This window comes from Pocillopora verrucosa, chromosome 1 (assembly GCF_036669915.1).
Source record: "Pocillopora verrucosa isolate sample1 chromosome 1, ASM3666991v2, whole genome shotgun sequence".
NCBI classification, from domain to species: Eukaryota; Metazoa; Cnidaria; class Anthozoa; order Scleractinia; family Pocilloporidae; genus Pocillopora; species Pocillopora verrucosa.
This window is the reverse complement of record NC_089312.1, coordinates 16689926-16709876: the sequence shown is the minus strand read 5'-3', so window position 1 is coordinate 16709876 and position 19951 is coordinate 16689926. Positions and strand designations below refer to the sequence as shown.

Here is a 19951-nt window from a genome sequence, read left to right as displayed (position 1 = left end):
CGGATACTGACACAATAGCCTTCATTTGGAACAAAGACATCTTCCTGTATTTTTCCTTAGACATTATCTGTCACTCGAAATTCAAACAATTTCCCGAACTTTGCCCTTGCATAACTGTTCCCTTCTCGGACAAATATGCAACCAAATTTTCACTTTAAATGGAGGTTATTGTTTAGGTCATCAAGCTCTACCCTGATTAATGCTATAAAAAATGACGATCAAAACATTGAAAACACAAAATCTTCCTTTTAATAATAAAACTTTCTATTTAATAATTCGCTATGAGTTATCTATCTCTGGCTTCCTTTAATTTTGAGTTGTGTTCAAATGTGAGACATAAAATCAACACCAAATTTTAATGTTTGCTTAGATGGTGCAAAAGAAACCTGTGTGTCATGTATCCAGCTTTACACTACTTTGCCTAGTGCAGGCTTCATGTCTGTAAAGTTAACCAACATAGCATAAAAAACCTCTATTGAGTCGGCTTTCCCGAGTTAAAAGAAAACCCGTTTTATAATTTGCGTTTGTGTTGTTTAGGAACCTCATTCATTAGCGTAGTTTTCTGAATTCTCATGATATTTTCATGTAGTGTATACTGCAATTTGAATACATCTCTGTGGCTATTCTTTGAGTCATTAGTCATTCGTAGTAAAAATCCTGACTCCCTTCCATAACACCCATGAGCCATCGATCAGAATCAGGTGGCTAAATAACCGTATTATGTGCGTGGCTTAAACTCATGCGTGATCTTTGGCTCCACCATAGACTGATGTAACACGCGTTACGTATAAATGCTCTTGATTACACATCACTTTGTATTGGTAAGCGAGACGCAACGAAGCTTGTTTGTTTTTTGTCCTCGTCGGCATCTCCGGCTCGTTCCTGTACCGCAAATTTTTTGTCCAGCTGTTCGACGCTATTCATTTTTCTAGTGTCCATGCTTTCTGAATCTCTTCTTAGAGCCGTAGGTGTATTTTGTCTGGATTCCCATACATCACTGGGATTGTCAACGAATACATTGTCAGTATCCCTGTCATCATTATCCGTGTAATGATCAGTTCCCAACGAATTTCGTGGAGTTGAATTTGGTTCTGATGACGTGGGAGTTTGAGGTTCCAAAGGACTCATTAAAACTGCATCTAAGTCAAGATATTCCTGGAAAGTATTTAAAAAAGAATGGGTTAATTTCATCTAATTAAACAATTTCGAGTTACTTATGTACCCCTTCCTATTACACTAGGGAATTCCCTTTGACTTAGCTAGAGATGGTGCAGACGACGTTAATAAGTATTATCAAATTCTAGAAAGCAACAGAATAAAAGAGGAATGAACAAGGAGTAAGGAGAATTGCTGTCCACAATTCAAAGCTTTTCATTAAACCCTTTACACCCTAACATCAGTATACATATTCTCCATACTGTTTTCTAAACATTTCCTAAGGTGTTGACAAGGAGAATTTGTCTAATAATCAAGAGCTTCTTAAGTTGGCGATCACTTCCTTTATTCTCGTGACCTTAATGTTTGATTCAGGAATGATATGGTGAGGAGAAATTAAATGCCAGTCACTCGTAGGGTTAAAAGGTTAAACAACTTTGTTATGAACGTGCACCCTTTCTTCTTAAAATAGGTAATTCCCTCAACTCAGTAAAAGGAAATTAAAGATAGTGCAGATGATGTTTGTAATTAATAACAAATTTTGACAAGCAATAGAATAGAGAGAGTGTGAAAAAAAAAACAAAGAGAAACACTGATGATCAAGAAAAACGACACTAACCTTGTCCGACAGGGACACCAACATAGCGTCAAACTCTTGGACTAATTCTTGAAAGGTTGGTCTGTGCAGCGGCAAATCTTTCCAACATTTAAACATAATTTCATATCTAAGGGAAACGGAGAGACCAAAGGCATGTTATATCTCATAAAGATCGGGCTGTTACGTGCGGAATAGTACTCAAGTCATTCTAGAAAAAGCTTTGCGGTCGACTCAGCCATTAGCTTACAGCAGTAAAGTATCACTGATTGAACAACAAAAGTGCGTTGTCTGAGGCTAAATTTAAATATTTCCAAAAAAAATATCCTTAGCCACTCACATGTTGTCAGGACAATTCAAAGGTTTCTCCATTCTGTGTCCAGACTTCAGAAGCTCAAAAAGGTTTTCCAAAGGTACACCAGGATACGGTGAGCCACCTAGTCACGAAAAAAGGGCCAAAATGAAATTTTTAATTCCAGTTCCAAGCTTAATTATGTCTCTGTTATAAAAAGATTCTCATAAACTAGGCGTTGGCTGATTTACCTTTCACATCGCCTTTCCTTATTCCCTTTCAAAAAAACACTCCATGTTAATGAAAAATAATTTAATTTACTTACCGAAAGTAACTATTTCCCACAAGAGTATGCCAAACGCCCACCTGCAAGAGGTAGAGAATCGACATAGTACTATTATCAGCAATATTATTATTATAATCATCATTATTATTAATATCATTTTTAATCTTAAGATTATTATTATTTTCACCACTATCATCATCATCATTATATCATCATCATTATCACTTCTATCTCCACTATCAATGTTATCATAATTACTTTTCTTTTTTGTATGCAGAGTACTTCGAATGGTTCTAAAAGATAAGATTTCATTTGTTCATTTTGTGTAGTGATGTCTTTCACCATCTTCACTCCGCATGAGAGAAAAAAAACTACTTACACATCACTCTGCGTTGTGTAGACCCGATCAAAGAGAGCTTCGATTGCCATCCACTTCACTGGAAGGCGACCCTAATGATCAAGACAAAAAAAATTGGTGACACAGAGTAGTACTTTAAGGTTTGAACACTGCAATCTAATAATTCACTGGATTGAGGGGGCAATGGCGGGTGAGATAACAGATCGTGTCGTCATTCAAAAAGGACAGTTCAAACGAGAAAGTGGACGGGTCTTAAGACTAATGGATCTATTTTCTATCGTATTCCAACTAACAGAATCAGACTCTTTCAGACTCTTTCAGTTGCTTAACCCATGATTCCCTTTTTTCTTTCTTGTTCAAGTTGCGTCTGTAATCATATTTTTGAATGATATATTTTCGGAAAAATACACGCACTTTCGTGAAGTCAGTCGTATGACTACAGACCGAATGGAACTCCACTCGGTCCTCTCACTAGTGTATAACAAAACTAAGAATCTATTATAGCTTACATCTGTTGTTTTCCTGTAGTAATCGATTTGATGAACATCTCTTGCAAGTCCAAAATCTGCGATCTTCATTGTGTTATCCTCTCCAACCAAAATATTCCTTGCCGCGAGATCACGATGAATGCACTGAGAATTAGACAGAAACAGTTAACAACTCAGAGACCACCACCAAATCTCCTCCAACAAGCTAAGAGTGTTTAGGGAAGGGTGGCTTTACAAGTTAGTGTCAGAGGATTAAATGGGACTCCACCCTGCTAATCGCCAGGTTTCAATTCCTTCTCCCAACAGCCTTTGAAAAGAAGTTGACGGCTTTACTTTCTTTCATTGTGTAAATTAAAACTCCATGATATCATGAAATTAAAACTCGATTACATCCCCTGAAATCATTTGGGTTATTCTCTCAGCTAGATTTGTTCCTTTTCAGAAATGAAGATGGATGATATACAAAACACTAACCTTCTTTGAAGAAAGATATTCCATTCCTCTCACAATTTGATAGGCAAAAGAGACTAAGTCTTTGAGGGTTAGGGTGGTCGTGTATTCCCTGGTCGGTCTCCTATCTTTTAAGAATTGTCTTAGGTTACCATTAGGCGCGTACTCCACTACAACAAACAGCGGACCTGAGAATGAAGAGCATAATGGTAGAATCATGGTTTAGTTTAACATCCCTACCAACGAGAGGAGAAAAAACGTTTTTCCGTGGTGTGGAGTAATCAACTAACCTCCCTGTGTGCAGGCTCCGATTAAATTGATAATATTCTTGTGTTTTCCAATAGTTTTCATCACCTCCATCTCTGATACAAGATCTGCAAGTTCGTGTTCAGTGGCATCCTCTGAAATAAATGACAGGATTGACCGTTTCAATTAAAGGGGTGAGATAACGTTAATAAGAATTGTGAATGTCCATAATGTTCGCTTTGTAAAATGTATTCTATATACAAGGCTAAAAGGTTAAAAAATTAAAACGTTTGGTTTAATCATTTTAATTTTTTAACCTTTTAGCCTTGTATATAGAATACAAGAATTGTGAATGTTAAGATATTTTTCGGTGAGCGTAAAAATTTTAAGTCGGTAAAGTTCTTCAATTCAGCAATCACATACAAGTCTGTTTTTGACAATAACGAAACTCGGGCAGCCTCAGTGACGCATTCAGACCTTGAGGGAGGTATAATTCAGATACACAAGAAAATCAACCCCACCTTTCAACATTTTCACAGCAACCTCGAATCTGTAGGGCATATTGGGTAATCCAAGCGCTTCAGCCTTCATGACTCTACCAAAAGCTCCTTCTCCAAGAAGCCCCAACAACACGATCTGCTCCCTATCAATTTCCCATTTTTGGTCCAATGGCATTTCCACTTCTGACACTTGTGTCAAATTAGAACCCAATCGAAGGCGCAAACTGTTCTGACGTAACAATGGAACCGTAGACCCGTAAGACGAAGAGGAACCGACCGATGGCGCATGTGTCCTATACTGGACAACAAGTTCGTTAGGTTTATCAGTGGAAACCATACCATAATTAGCGCCTTTATAGAGCTTAAGCTTGCGATGGCAGACGAAGAACCCCAATGCAAAGCATACCAAAACCATGAATGAGATGGTAAACACCATAATGTACATATTCTTTTTTGATTGTGGCAAATCAGCTTTCACTATTTGTGCCTCCACATTCTGGTTGGGGGGAAAAGAGGTGATGTTTACGGCGCTGATCGTGTCAGGCCGTGACGAAGTTGTTAGCTCTGAAGAGAAAATTAAAAAGAGTATTATTTCATTAATTAATGGTTAATTCGTCCACTCCATCCTTCGAGAATTGATCGGCTGGTTCGTTCACTCGCTCGCGCTTAAGATACTTCACACGTCCCTCTGTGTATTCCTTCTTTAACCCTTATTTATTCAGATTGATCTATTACTTAAAAACCAAAAATTTTCATCATAATTATTTATTAAACTATTAAAATTATTCATTAAATCATCATCTTCGTAACTATCTCACCTGGCCAATCGCGAACGGAAATGTAAGCATGTTCGACTGCGTAGCCGACAGCATTACCCACAATGCAAGTGTACTTGCCCACGTCCTTCTTCGTAACATTTACCAAAGTCAACTTCACTCCGTGGAAATCAAACTTTTTGCTACTAGTTGGTGGTACGATTACATGTTGGTCTGCGTCGTCCTTATTCACGATTTCGTAGTGTGGACTTTCAATTGAACCGTTAGTCGAACTATTGGAATGCGTGTGAAACCACCTCAGCCACTGGAAATGAGGCATGGAATCACTTAATGCTTTGCATGTTAAGCTGGCATTTTCTCCTCGATAGACCGTGACATTTTCCATGGGAAGGACTACTGGTTCAGCACGAGCTCGTTCTGAAACACAGGGTTCATTAAAATGTTGGAAGTACACAGTACACATAGGACAGTTATTACGAGGTTGCTCACAACAACCGACAGACTAACTGTTTAAGACAGAGAGAGACATGATGATTGAATAACTAAGTTGCAAATTTACTAATTCAATAATTGACCGACTCTTTCTTTTTGAGAGAAGGGATCGGAAATGTACAACTTACTTCGGAGAATGGGATCTTCCGAGAACAAAAAAGCATTTAATAGCAAAATTTAAGAGTGAACCAAGAATTCTTTTACCACTAGATTTGTCCTTACCATGAACGTCTACTTTGTATGTATGATTAATCCACCCGTATGAGTTGCTCACATTACAAGTGTATGACCCAGTGTCAAAGGGAACCAAGTCCTTCAGAGTCAATATATTTGTCCATTGACCCAGATACAATATGTTGCCACCTTTCCTTTCCTTAAACAATTTTCCGTCTTTGTACCATTTCACGGTGGGAGGAGGGTTTCCATCGGCAGAACAGTCCAGCTTTACAGAGTTACCAACGGGTACTGCAAGAAGGTTGCGCTTCATCTTGTTGTCACTCGCCGTAAATTTTGGAGCAACTGCGATATACAGAATAACCACGGTTGAGGCAAAGTCGCTTTTTCAACATTTTCAGCCAGTGCATGCATTGAACGATCTCCCACTCAATAAAGAATTTTAAAGCGGAAAGTCTTTATGGAATAGTGTCACAAATTTAGACCTTACAAATGGCTGAAGGTATTATTTATCCGCCAAGTATAATCTATCCTACTTAAACTGCATCTCAGTAAATTCAGATGTCGGCAAAAAATTCGTTCATTGAGAATTAAGCTTCGAGGGGGAGTAAGTAAGTAAGTAAAGCTTTTATACAGGCCCAAGTGGTCCATGGGGCCGGTGCTTAACTCCGGTTTTCTTAGCATGAAGCGGCTGGGAGTATTGCTACTCCCCCCTGGATGGGATACTATCGCAGGGTTACCCTCAGCACATTTGCTGGTACCCATTTGTACACCTGGGTAAAGAGAAGCACTGTGAGAGTAAAGTGTCTTGCCTAAGAACACAACACAATGACCCCGGCCAGGGCTCGAACCCAGACCACCCGATCCGGAGTCGAGCGCACTAACCACGACGCCACGCGCCTCCACAAGGGGTAAGGGGGGAGGGGAGGGGGGAGAGCAGACGTAACTTGATTCAATTTTGTACGTCACTTTGAAGCACAACCTTTCAACCCTTTAATTCATAGAGGTGATTAACATGTATCTTCTTCCCATAACATTATTATCCAGCAAACATGTAATGAGAATACTGAAAGTTTATCAGTTACAGGGTTGTTTTCTTGATCTAACACCAAATTCTCGTACCTAATTTACAAGGAAATGTGTAGCACCTAGAGGGAGAATTAACAATCCGATCTTGAGAGTGGAAGGGTTTAAGCCACTTCTGTTCCCGTGTTAATGTTGGACGCATAAAACGTGAAACACTCACGAAATCTACTGGATGCCAAATACGACAGCCAAATTGTTATCATTTTGCAATTAAATTTTATAATGTCTTAACCTGAAAAGTTTATTTAATGGGAATTGTGGATGATAAGCTTGAACCCCACGTCAATTTTTTTCAATATCGGTCTATTTCTAGTGGCAGAATCGACTTCTCTAATTAAAAAAAAAGCCAAAATTGGCCCCTGCATCAATTGAACTACTTCTATATTCATCTTTCATTTTTTTTCTTCCTCTGATAAGAAATGCAAGAACACCTGTCTTACCTCCTGTTGTATTTTTGTTGGGATCCATTGTTGGACCTTAAAGAAAAAAAAAAAAAAACTAAGGATTTCTCTCCGTGGACAGCTCTTTCGTAATGCAAGTTATCTGTGACTACATCCCCCTGAATCTCCCTTCCCATGCCCTAGCGGTGTTTTTAGTTTCTAGCTCTCCTTAGCTCATTACTTTAACCCTTTAACCCCCAAGAGTGACTGGCATCTAATTTCTCCTCATAGTATAACCCCTAAATCAAACATTAAGGTCATGAGAATACTGGAAATGATCAACAAGTACAGGAGCTCTTGATTGTTAAACAAATTCTCCTTGTCAGCACCTTAGGAAATGTATAGAAAACAGTATGGAGAATATGCATACTGATCTTAGGGTGTAAAAGGTTAATGGTAAAGAAAACATTGTACCTTCGTTTGTAACAAACGTCCGTAGTGATGGCAAGGAGTAATTACCTTCATTACCCGCTTTAATTTCTCACTTCAGCAACTTCAACACAAACTGAAATCACCTCCTTTTTCGCATACAGAGAGCATAAAAGAACTTTCCCAGCTTAACCTCTCAGGATCTCACTATAAATTACGCGCGTGGCTATAGTTTTAAAAACATCAGAGGGTCACAAATATTTTACTTACTTCCGACAAATAGTTGTATTGTAAAAGAATTCTCGCCACAGTCATTTACCGCGACACAGGTGTAGAAGCCGGCGTCCTCTTTCTGGGCGTTTTTTATCTTTAAGTATCTGTAGAGTTTTAACCTCATACGGTGATGATTCGATGGAATGAGCGTCTGATTGTCTTTGAGCCAGTAATACCTTGGTTTTGAGGCCTGACCAACAGTTCTGATCTGGCAAGTGAGTTTCACTTCCCTCCCGTTGGTCACCTCGATGACTTTTATTTGGCTTCCCCTCTTATCACGAATGGTAGGAACTGAAAGAGATGGTTTGAGTTTAGGAATAGACTACATTTGTATTCTGTCTCATGGCAAGGATAAATTAATGATGATTTTGTTATAAACTGGTTGAGGCTAAATTTTACAGCCCTTTTCTTTTGTCCCCAAGTCCTCACTGGCTTCATGGTTACCGAGAAAATTTTGAAGTTCGGTTTGCCTCTGGCACTCGTTAATTTAGGCCTTTGCCAGAACGTCCTTGCCTATTCAAAACGTTTTTTACAGAGTGGGCAAATGAACAGTGCATTTTGGTTTGAGATATGGAATTCACAATTTGAGAAAGCTCTGTTCACCTATCACAAGGTCAGCGGCGTCACTACTCCTATTGTTCCCGTCTCTTTTTGAGAAAAACCGGACATTCATGAAAGGTCACCGAAAGGTTAAAATATCGCAAATTAACGCTGAAATGAAGTGACCTTCTTTCAAAACTTTTCGAATCCTAACCAGGCAGTTTGGCACTTTCAATTAACAACTAATTATGAATTCCTGCAAAATTTAAGCTTCGTGGCTAGGTTAGGCTTGATTGATTGTAAGCACAAAAGAGCTTATATACGGCTTACGCAGTCTTACAGTAAATCAAGCCTTAGACATCGGGTCTGCATATTGTGCAACTAAGAAGTTTAGTCCAGATGTCAATAGTGAGCGCCTGACTGACTTTTCTTTTGTCCTACGTGGCAGACTTACTGTGGCTTAGAAAGCTTTTATTACGTAAATCTACTCATAGCCGTCGTCTTACAGAAAAGAACGTTTAAAGGTTAATCCGTCACTTAACACACAAATTCTTTAGAAAAAAACATACTCAAAAGCATTTGCACGTTGACTGCATGGTTTGAAAATTTTAGAAGTTTTTCGTGTTTTATCGTTATTACTACAACCACAAAAACTCATACTTTGACCATCGTCCCTATCAAGTCGATACCAAAATAATCATTGTATGGCTGGAAAACTATTTTTTTTTAAATTATTAATTATCCGTAGCTCTGGTAATGAATTTTCCCATGCATTATTATTTGAGTCATCGTCTGTCATAAAGATTGCTCTGCCTTTCGTCTTGTAAAGTTTGTCATGAAAAAGGTCAAGAAGTAAATTGAATTTAGTGAACAGGAAATACCGGTTTTCTGCAACATTAGTCTCGAAAAACCGAATGACAAATCGAGAAAGAACGTATGGTTTTTCCGCTTGAGACAAACAGGCACAGTCACGGAATATTTATGGATAACCTTGAAACTGAGACAGGAACCACTCTGGTTTTAATTAAGTCTCCCACCACTTTAAAATTTGTTTCGGGGGGACAAGTACAGAGCACTTGCTTCGTGATACTAAGTTAGATCTAATCAACAGTTGATGAAAAAAGACTTATATGAGAAATTCTTACATAAACAAAGAAACTGGGAGTTTATATTTGTCAGACTGTTATATCTCCTAAATATTTGTTCTTGCCTTTTCGTTCAGATTAGTCCAATTTCAAAGAGTATTGTTATCTACGAATCTCTCCAAAAGTGTCTTAGAGAAAAAAAAATAAAAAGCATGCGATCTCAATCGATCAGACAGCAGAGAATGAAATTTTTCAGACTGGAGCGGAAATATTAGAAGACCGCATAAGAAATGCTTGGTTGATTTTCCATACTACTCTAAATTTAAAAGTAACTGATCCCAGACCAAGCAAATTATTCCATCGAAATGACATAATAAAAAAGTCGTGTTCAAGGATGCCTCAGTTCCTGATTGAAAAGATTTTCACGGCTTTTTTCCTTTAGCTCCCTTGCAATTCCAACCCAAAACGAACAAATACAAGAGTAAAAATACCAATCAGCTCTTGGTAGGACTTGGTTTGGAAGTGTTTTTGTTTTGGTTAATGACAGTAATGAAAAATGACTTCTCAGAAAGAAATTTCTGAGAAAGCATCTGGGATTGCAGCAGCATAGAGCCGAGAGCACGTATAACACTGAATTCTTTACCTCGACTTTATCACAATTTTTCGTGAAAATTAGTTTCCTTAATAAACAATTCTGCTTTAGATGTTTCAAATCCGCTCATTCCCTCGCCAGTCACAGAATTTTTTGCTTCTCTGTTCGCGGTTTAAAAGCAAAAGCAAGACAAAGTGGCAACAAAACTCATCGTCGAGGACTGTCGACTTCTATTTGCTCAAATTATTATTTCTTCAGAAACAAAGTGGTAGCTCAAATATTTCAAATGAGTGTCGAATAATCTGAACCTTGTAGGATACAAAGCTTCTAATCCAGCGAATGCCAGCGGCACGAGCGAGTCAGCGAACGAGCCGACGAATGAACGAAGGAGCGAAGCTAGAGAGAGACAAAACTAGGCTATGAAAAGTTGGATCGAATGGTCATGTTTGTGAATAAATAGGGTGGTGGGAAAGTCATTGACTCAAAGGTGATAAAAATTCAAAGAAAACTTAACCTCGCCTCAAATTTCATAAAAGAATCAGGGACAAAAAGGGAATCTTATACAGTAGATCGTTTATGAAGTCTTAGTCGGATTAGGCTGGTAACTTAATTATTCTGTGAGACAAGAGCTACCTTGCGTAAATCAATATTAATATATGGATAGTAAACTAAATATACTATTTTAATGGTGCGAAATATCTTCACGTAATGAGATCTTGATAGCCGACGAGCCCTAATGCACGTACAACGGATGATGCCTTGGCAAGTTTTAACCTATTGGACGTCTTACTGGGATTTCACAAACCACGAGGAACTGCTTTTACAGTGTTGCATTTCGTTGTACTGAGCACGTGTATTTTGACCTCGAATCAACACAACAGGACTTTGTATTAGCAGACCAAAATAATGCGACGATATTGGTTGAATGCGGAGAAAACACTATTAGGTACTTTTCCGCTTCTTGTAAGATCAAAACATTTGCAGCTGAATATAATTCCCCGTCACCTTCTAGAGGCGAAGGGCTGGCGAACATGCATTTCATGAGAAAATCATGAAATTGTTCTCTGACACCGTGTCGACCCCGTGATCCCACTAAAGGAGGGGATGTGAAATTCTAAACGTTTCCATACTGATACAGGAAGACGCGCGCGTCTTCAATAGAATCGATTATTCTATTTTCGTAGGTGTAAGGAATACTGATATCATGAAGAGAACTAATGTGTCCAGTGACTGGTATTGCCGGATTTAAAAGAGATGATATTTTGCCATGGAGATAAACTAATAACAACGCTTCTGCATCCTAGGAAAACGGAAAAGAGATAACAAGTAGTATTCTTCTTTCTCAGCAAAACGTTCACACATCAGCTTTTGACCTACGTTCCAATTTCTACTGAAAAAGGTGTGGGCCACCGCTCACTTGATCAACTCACGCCCCGAGTTAAAAGATCGAGCAAGTGACAAAGAGGCTGGTTTTTTTTAAGATTAGGTCGGTGGGGTAATGTCTTTTTCAACCACCGAGGAGATCCAAAATTTCCGGGAAAATATTGAGAAGTTGACAGCACAGCTGTGCAACTCCTAGCAGTCTGTGCCTTGTTAAAAGCAATTTATTGCTTAAGATAGAACTTCTTCCAAGCCATCATTGTTGTTTGGAGAGGAAACAAAACAAGAGACGACCTGTCCATATAAATTTAAAATAGATGGCTCTTTGGGTCGGGTCATGGGAGGCAGCAAGAAGACGAAAAAGAAAGCTTTGAGACAAGCTTGAAGCCTTATCTCTTCTGCTTAATCTGCCGGCTTTTTGTGGCTTTTCCTTTGCTTATCGATATCATTATACAGTGAATAAAATTCAGAAAAGGGCGATTTTTCCGCTTTTTTAAGTTCAGTTGATGAAAGAAAATGTTGAGAAAGCCTCTAACTCGGAGGGTCTCGCGTGGGTTAATAGCAGTGACGCCAGCGAGGCAACTTACTTCAGAAAAGACAATGCGATTGCCTAACAAGTATTGTTCTTGTTTCCCATTCTGGCAAACAATAAAAGATTACACGCAACCAGATTGGCAGAGGGCTCGCCACAACAGACAGGACTGATAGCGTCAAAACAAAGTCGATTCTGCTTGCGTCTGTTCGGGGAAAAAATAAAGGTGCAAATGATGGTATTCTGGTAGACACATTAAAGCGGCATCAGATCTGTTAGTTCTAACAATGAAGGCACTGTTTTCCGTCCAACAAACAACAGTAAATATTTGTGGCATCAAATTGATGGCCGTCAAAAGTTTTCCTTTTACTGTGAGTGACGTTTTGCAGTGAGCGCAAAGTGAAACGTTTCTTGGGAGTTTTAGAGTAGAGATATTTCAAATTGTCAAATTATGATTACAGCTTTAGCGCTGCATAGTGTCATTTTCCACTGATCAGTGATTAAATTTTCCATTGTACGAGTGACTGGCGCTTAAAACTAATTATGTTCCATCTAGATTGCTTTCTAATTTAAACAAGCACCGCTTTTCTATCTAATTTTGAACACAGTGCAAATTGGAAGGGAATCCTGTTTATTTCTTGCGTTTAATGGACTTAAATTTCGCTCTGAAGTTTACTAATAAAGTTTTTAGATGTACTTTTAGTGCATGTTATGATGTTGAAAGCTCCAATTACATCTAAAAGGCCTCTAAATATCACATGCTTTGGTGCACCCCGCTTATGTGTTTGTTGCGTTTTTACAGCTCGGTTTAGCTTCACAGTGATAGCTTGAACTCATAGATATCCACCTTAAAAGAAGGTTACACAGCGATAGATAATCAGCGCTGTACCTGGGCCTAAAGACTGGGAGGTGGAAGACCGAAATAGCCGTCAATTGTTCACCAACAATAACAGTGTATAACAATGAAATAGAGCCTTGTTTTCAGTTGCAATTCGGTTTTGACCGAAGTCAAGTTAAGATTCGCTTAATTTTCGCATGCTTTTCTTTCTAGTAATAGCGAAATAACTCCTTCCCGTTGTGCCAATTTAACTATGAAAAGCAAGTTGCGAAACTATTCAACTGAACAGTCGGTTCGTTTTGCGGATTGTAATTAAAACGTCGCAAATAAGCTTCGAAGGCCGCTTACACAAAAGATAGCATAGTTAAATAGTTAGTTATAAGTGTCGGACGACTTACGAAAGGAAGCCGCAGTTTTATAAGCTTAGGAATAAATGGATTTCTGTTGCGCGGTTTACTACACGAAGACGAAACAAATTTGAGCTAAGTCAAGTTCATGAAATGGACACTCAATTCAACGCTGACGTCGATATCTCCGAAATTGACACGCGCTTTGTCGATTTTAAATGAAATCGGCACTTTCTCAAAAATTGCATGTTGTCGACGTGAAACAATAAAGATCAGAGATCAGTTTCATCTCGAGAGGTAAAAAATAATTTGGGACATTTTCATTGCATTCCTGTATCACGTATTTTTCAACAATCGGACTAAAGTATAAAACGTGGCTTTCATAGGAACATAATGAAATGACTTACCCGAGCAGGACTGCACTGTTTCGCTAATTAATACGGTGAATGCAGCTGTAAAAACCAGACTCCTTAACCCCAACATCATTTGGAAAGAAGCGGTTGCTTGCCTCCCTTGATCCTGGATCTCTCGATTTGTCCTTTTGTGGGGTTTAAGCTGAAGCCACCAACCAGTGAAATATTAGACGCACTCGTTCACCGATCTGTTACGATGAACATGACAAGCTTAGTAAGTGAAAGTTACGCTCTGTGCCCCTTGTAGTGAGTAATTTTAGCGACCAATTTGCCGCATCATTTCAAATCATGACTCATTCGTTCAATTCTATAGAATAATTTCACATGAATTATGAATGTATCGGTATCTTCAAAATGTCACGTTCTTAGTTATTTACTCTTTGGGTATTGGGCATCATTCATAACCAACCTTGCTGAGCAGCCAACTGATAAGTTACGGGAAAAATCGGAGCATTCTTCCTCCCATATTAAACTCAAAAATCGACATAATTTTGAACAGACATATGAGACGCAAATCGGTCGAATCGTAGAAAGGAAATGAAATAGTTGGACTTCCTGCGAAGTCACTGATAAAACGAACACACTTCCAACATACCTGGAAAACTTCTGTTTCTATACATCGATTCCGCGACGCGAATATTCTATTTTTACTATCCTTGCGCGAATTCGAAGAAACGTCTAGCGACTATTAGGCTCTCTTTACCAGTTGTTGATTGTCCACTCTTGGGCGAATTCAATAATCGACCCTCTTAGGCGCAGTCAACTAAACAATGATCACGAATTACCTTCGCATTGACAGCGGTCAGAGGCACTCGTGCTGAGATAACACACCTAGGCACTTCCGGTGACAGAAAACTTCTCTATACCACCCCTGCGGTGTTTAGACAAATTGCCCTTCACTGCTTCCTAGCTCCTTCTGTTTACAATTCTAAAGAAAACTAAGGGAGCATAAAGATCCAACAGAGTTGAAGAGTTATGTTTGAGCGAGGAGTATCAGTATTCGCGCCAGCACAAGAAAGATCTAAGTTTCTACGAGTCTAAAATGTGGTTATTCCGCACCGGAGAGGGCTGCTCCTTTCCAGATGATTCGTTCAGTAACCCCGTCATCCGATTGTTTGTAGTTAGTGATGCGCTTAACAACTGCTTACGAATAGCAAAGCCTCAAAACAAAAGAACTTGGCCACCTTGATACAAAAAGCTATTTTAAGAGATCAATTATCCCGTGAACTCCATTGTTGTGCAAAAATCTAAATAACCCAAATAGCACATAATACCCGCAAAGAGCTCTGAGAAATGAACCAATGGCGCGCGAGAGATTTTGATCCCTGCAAATCGGACAGCTGTGTATCACAAGCAGTAACACTGACTTAGCCTCCTGGCTGTTACACCATATTTAAATGAAACCTGAGAAAAAGAAACAATCAAATATACACCGTGGTGGGAAAAAAGTTAACTGCTGCCAACTAACGATGCATTTTTACACAGAGAACAAAGCTTGTTTATGACACAGGGATACACTGAAAGGCTCAAATGATCAGAGTAAATCTCTCTACAAAGTTACTTTTAATGAAATTTTAATTGGTTAATTCCTTCTTAATATTCTCAGGTATTATCCAGCGTAGCAAGCTTTACAAATGTTAATTGTGAATTTCTACTCATCCAACTCACTTTGCTCTCCCTCTCTCTCTGTCCTCTCTCAGTAAGTATTCCTGCAGAGCCGTTTGTCCCGCTGCCAAACTCAATGCCAACGCTGACAAAGGCGCAGTTGATAACTGTGCGATCAGATATTCACGGATGGAGATTATTTGTAAATTTATAAATGCTGTGCTGTTCTTGTTGTGACATGCTGTATCGCTAGAGCACTGAGATCGATAAGAGACCTGCACTGCACCGGAGCGTTCTATCAGACTCACCTCATTCTTCCGTGATCAATTGTTCGGAAGCTTTTGCGAATTAAAGTAATAGCATCTCTTGTTTCACTGAGCTCACGCGACAATCAGCCTTGCATTCTTTCAACTTTGTTATTCTCCATTTTGTTTTTTGTTTTGGTGTATCAGTTTCGAAATCATTGAACTATGGACTTGATCGAAAAAATAACGATAATGATGATAAATAAGGATACGGACCCAAAATGCCAGAAAATCGTCATGTTCTCCTAAATAAAACAATATTTCATTTGCTTCATACAGAAAAAAAAAACGTTATCAGATATTGTCATCTGAAGTGAAACATGTCAGGATGTGTATTTGAAATCAGAGGGAAACCATTACACGATCGACAAAATATTTAACGTGGTCAGTTCAGATTGCTGTATAATTTAGACCACATGTTTCATGAAACCATATGACGGTAATTCGCGAAATTCGAAGCGAGTTCAGATTTCTCGCGCGGAGAATAGATATCACACTGAAGTGTCTCAGTGATCACTTTTCGGTGACCTTATTGGACCACTCCCAAGTTCTCCTATAGGCACTTTACCGCCTATTATGCTCGGTAAGAGCCTGATATTCCACAGTGGTTTACGATATCCTTGCATGACGAGAGAGAGTACGTAAAAACACCGCAATATTGATACTGTGGAACTAGTTTTCCTCCGTACACGATTAATACTGATACAAATAACGCGTGAGATGACGGTGATTGATTCCTTTATTTGAAGCCACATGCCAAAAGCTTGTCTTTTGTATTTGGTTTGCTATATAAGTTAACTTTATTAGTGGAGCTTTGATCTCGAGCCAAGAAAGTCAATACTACAGAAAGGCGGAAAAACCAAAGAAATCCCTACAGAGTCTCGTGTTGCAAAGGGAAGTTGGGGTTGTTTCCCTCAGAGTTTCAGCGGTGAAATTATCCAGTTAGGTGCTGATAGATTCAATAGTCTGCTTCAGATTTTTCTGATTTACATGGTATAACAAACTTAATCTCGTCTTCGTCGTGCGTATCGCTGCATGAAGTGTAGTAATGTTTTGCTGAGATCATTCATAATACAATAGGGGCTTATATGGGTTGAAATTTCGGTTTTTTTTAACAAGGGAGGCAACTAATCCCAAAGAGCATACATCACACACAAACAGACTTAGTCAAATGAGACTTAAATGAAACACAAGACAAACCTAGAAATAAAGTATCCAGCTTATCATCGGAAACCAACTGTTACTTAACAGTTGTTACAACTTCAGTTTCAATGCAAGACGCAGCAAATTTAGGAAAAATTAAACTTGATCTTTGACAATGTTCACTATTGTTTCACTTATCAGTTTTGACACAAATGATTGCAAAGAAAGTCTAAAGTAATTACTTTTGGGGCACAGGTTAGTGCAGACAGTACATGACACCCAAAATGAGCCGATTTGTGATGACTGAAATGAGGAATCATGGGATTATTTCGTTGAACAATCTCTTAACTTTTAGTAAGACCAGTTTTACAGTTTATCATTCCTCTCAAGATGTTAGAACAACTTTTCATGGGAAGATTAATAAGCTGTTTCCGTTTCATAAAACATCAGTAATCAATGATCATAAAGCTGGTAAGGTTGTTTGTTAATGTAAGCATTGCTTTAATATTCTGGCGTCATTGCATGTTTGCTTTAGGTACTTAACCTACTTTTAGCTGATTAGCGAATAGCTTCTTCGATTTTGGAAGTGATATTTATTTTTCCTTTTACTGTAGGATTTAGCTTTTCAAGTTGAGCCGGAAAGGCAGGCATAACTTGGGTCATTTGGCTTGAGGCAGCTGGACAATGTGCTTTCAGAGGCCGCATGTGTTGAATTTGGGCGTACGTGGGCATCTGAGGCAGAGAAAGAACCTGTAGAGTTAGCCATATTGCGTGCGGTCGGTTTCAGGCTCAATCGATCCAAGTCTCTTTCTTGTAACTGGCACTGGCAGTGCAAAGACTTGAAGCTTTTTTTAGAATTCTATTGAGGCATGCTTTTCGGTCTTCTGGCGCAAACGAGGCTTTGCTGGAATCATCCATGTTAGGTCTCAAGGTTTATTGATTAGCTAGGTTTATTCAGTCCAAGTTTTGTTGTTCTTTTTGTTAAAGAGATTAGTCAATTGGATTTAAGGCAAGAACTTCCTGAGTTTACATTAGGGCAGGTTATAATTCATTTAATAATCCATTCGATACCCAAAGCCTGAGTGTTACATCGAAAATGGGACAGCAGCCTGCAACCTGATCGCGTTCATCATAGCTCATCAATAGCGCATTGATACGATATCCGCGCAGTATGACCAAGCGCTAGAAATAGATTGATTGGCACTCCGCATGATGGGCCCATGAGTAGGGAATGTCCTCTCATAGCTGAAGCTCTCATCGGCTCATAGCCAGGATGATAAAGAGATGCAGCATATCCTTTGCTGCACAATCACACGCTCACTCACATACTGACACACTACTGGCATCTCATTTTCATTAAATACGACCATGCATTTTATACATGGACATTAAGAAAGAAGCAGTCATGAACGCAGTTCTCTACAGTCATTCCTCACTGCAACCATAATTTACCGTTATACTAATGGATAATCATAAAAGAAAAATTCAGGTCTTAACGAGATTACAATTGCTTCGGCTTAACCCAAGAAGCGAGTAGAACATCAATACCACTCGGTCTAAATGGAAGTTATTCCTCTGATTGCAATAGCTCTTTTTGTTTAGCACCCATTGATGTGTCTCGGCCAACAAAAGACAAAACATCAGCCAACCAAACACTTGAACCCAAAGGTATCAAAGGTGCTATTTTTGAAATAATTGGCAAACGGACCTCCCTCGTTGATTGGTAAACTCGGCTGTACGACTGATTTCTCACACCAGAGCTTAACCCTTAAAGTCACTGGACCTGATTGTTATCATTCTCCCCTCTAGCTGTTACACATTTCCTGATAAGTTTGAATATTCTCATTAACTGTTTGCTGGATAATGTATGAATATTATAGGGGGAAGTTACATGTCAGATCACTTCTGGGAGTTGGAGGGTGAAACACGTAATAAAGCAGTTTTGTCAAACACGGTTGAAAATTACTTTCTTCATAGAAGCTGTTGAAACCGATGTTTGTTGACTTCAAATTTAGCACAGCATTGAAAACAAAAAGTTAGCGACTCCCTGAAACCTATAGAAAATTCATGATTTCAGTTCTCTGCTTCTGATTTTCAATTAGTTTGACTTTCCTTCATTATTACTCACCTTGCTAAGACTCCGACACCCAAGTTTCTTTCCTTCGATCTCTTGTCTTTTTATTTTCACAAATCATTCATCTGCTTCCCCTCGCTGGATTCGCTTCCCTTCGACCTGCTGTTCAGTTATTATCAATCACTCACTCCCTTGTTAGTTTTCACTTCCTAACTTAAACACATTGCACACAAACTGTGTGTAAACATCAGAGCCTATTTGCGTAAAATCATCATCAACAAAAGGGTTATTTGTTAAGTTCCATTGATTTGGCATCGAATACTACCTCATTAAAACAGCCTCCTCGATTTTAGCCTAATCGACATTCTCGGGGCAAACACCAAGATTATTATGGCAATTAATGTTTTCATCTCGCGTCTTCGGCGGCATTTTTCTTTCAGCTGATACTTTCAAGGGCGTTTTTATCTCGTGTGGAATCCAAGTTACGTAAAATGCTTTTAAGGACTTGATAAAGTCAGGGACGCAGACAATTGCAAAGTGTTTCTATCTCAGTAAATTGACAATAAATTGATATAAATTGATGTATAAGTCCCTTTATTTTGCTTAACAACACTGGCAACCGATTTCCATGTCAATCATCATATCATTTTTCCGTAAGGATGGAGGGGTTTATCAAAGACGGATGCCCTACCTTGATCGAATTGATAAAAGTTGAATTCTCCGACGTTCAATAGATTCTCGATCCTACAAAGTGGCATTGTTCAAAGGGATTCTAGAGAGCACAAATTGGCTGAAGCATTAACCATCTACAACTTCCCTGATGGACCGATGGAGATGGTTCATTACATGCGTGTTTGCATGAGAGAATGCGATCTTTTTTATCTTTTTTTTAACCACTTTCAGTTCTCAAAATTGTCTCATGTTACAGAAAAAAAACTGCCTAGCAAATATTACTGAATTACAATCAAAGACCAACCCAATCTGGAGAAAGTTACCTAAAATGATGAATAATGCCCGCAGAAGTGTGAAAGTCAAAATTGTTGGGTAAATCTAGATCTGCTGAGAGAATGGTTTTCCTTCCATTTGTATGGTTGTTTACTTTAATTAAGAGAAACGC

The 19951-nt window shown here is 38.8% G+C and overlaps 1 protein-coding gene and 1 long non-coding RNA gene across 2 annotated transcripts; one reads left to right on the top strand and one right to left on the bottom strand.

Moving 5' to 3' along the window:
* Window positions 1-226: 226 nt before the first annotated feature.
* Window positions 227-19131, bottom strand: LOC131784128 (fibroblast growth factor receptor 2). Its single transcript, XM_059100922.2, has 15 exons — window positions 18889-19131; window positions 13702-13895; window positions 7978-8271; window positions 7339-7374; window positions 5861-6157; window positions 5189-5563; window positions 4392-4934; window positions 3915-4025; window positions 3649-3812; window positions 3196-3318; window positions 2708-2778; window positions 2368-2408; window positions 2091-2187; window positions 1775-1880; window positions 227-1155 (listed from the first exon to the last, which is right to left on the bottom strand). Exons 2-15 carry the CDS (start codon window positions 13778-13780, stop codon window positions 802-804), a joined length of 2691 nt encoding a protein of 896 aa, XP_058956905.2. The 5' UTR covers window positions 13781-13895; window positions 18889-19131; the 3' UTR covers window positions 227-801.
* Window positions 13785-17617, top strand: LOC131784130 (uncharacterized). The gene is made up of 2 exons (XR_009340187.2): window positions 13785-13921; window positions 17375-17617. It is a non-coding gene; the product is annotated as an uncharacterized lncRNA (long non-coding RNA).
* Window positions 19132-19951: the final 820 nt, after the last annotated feature.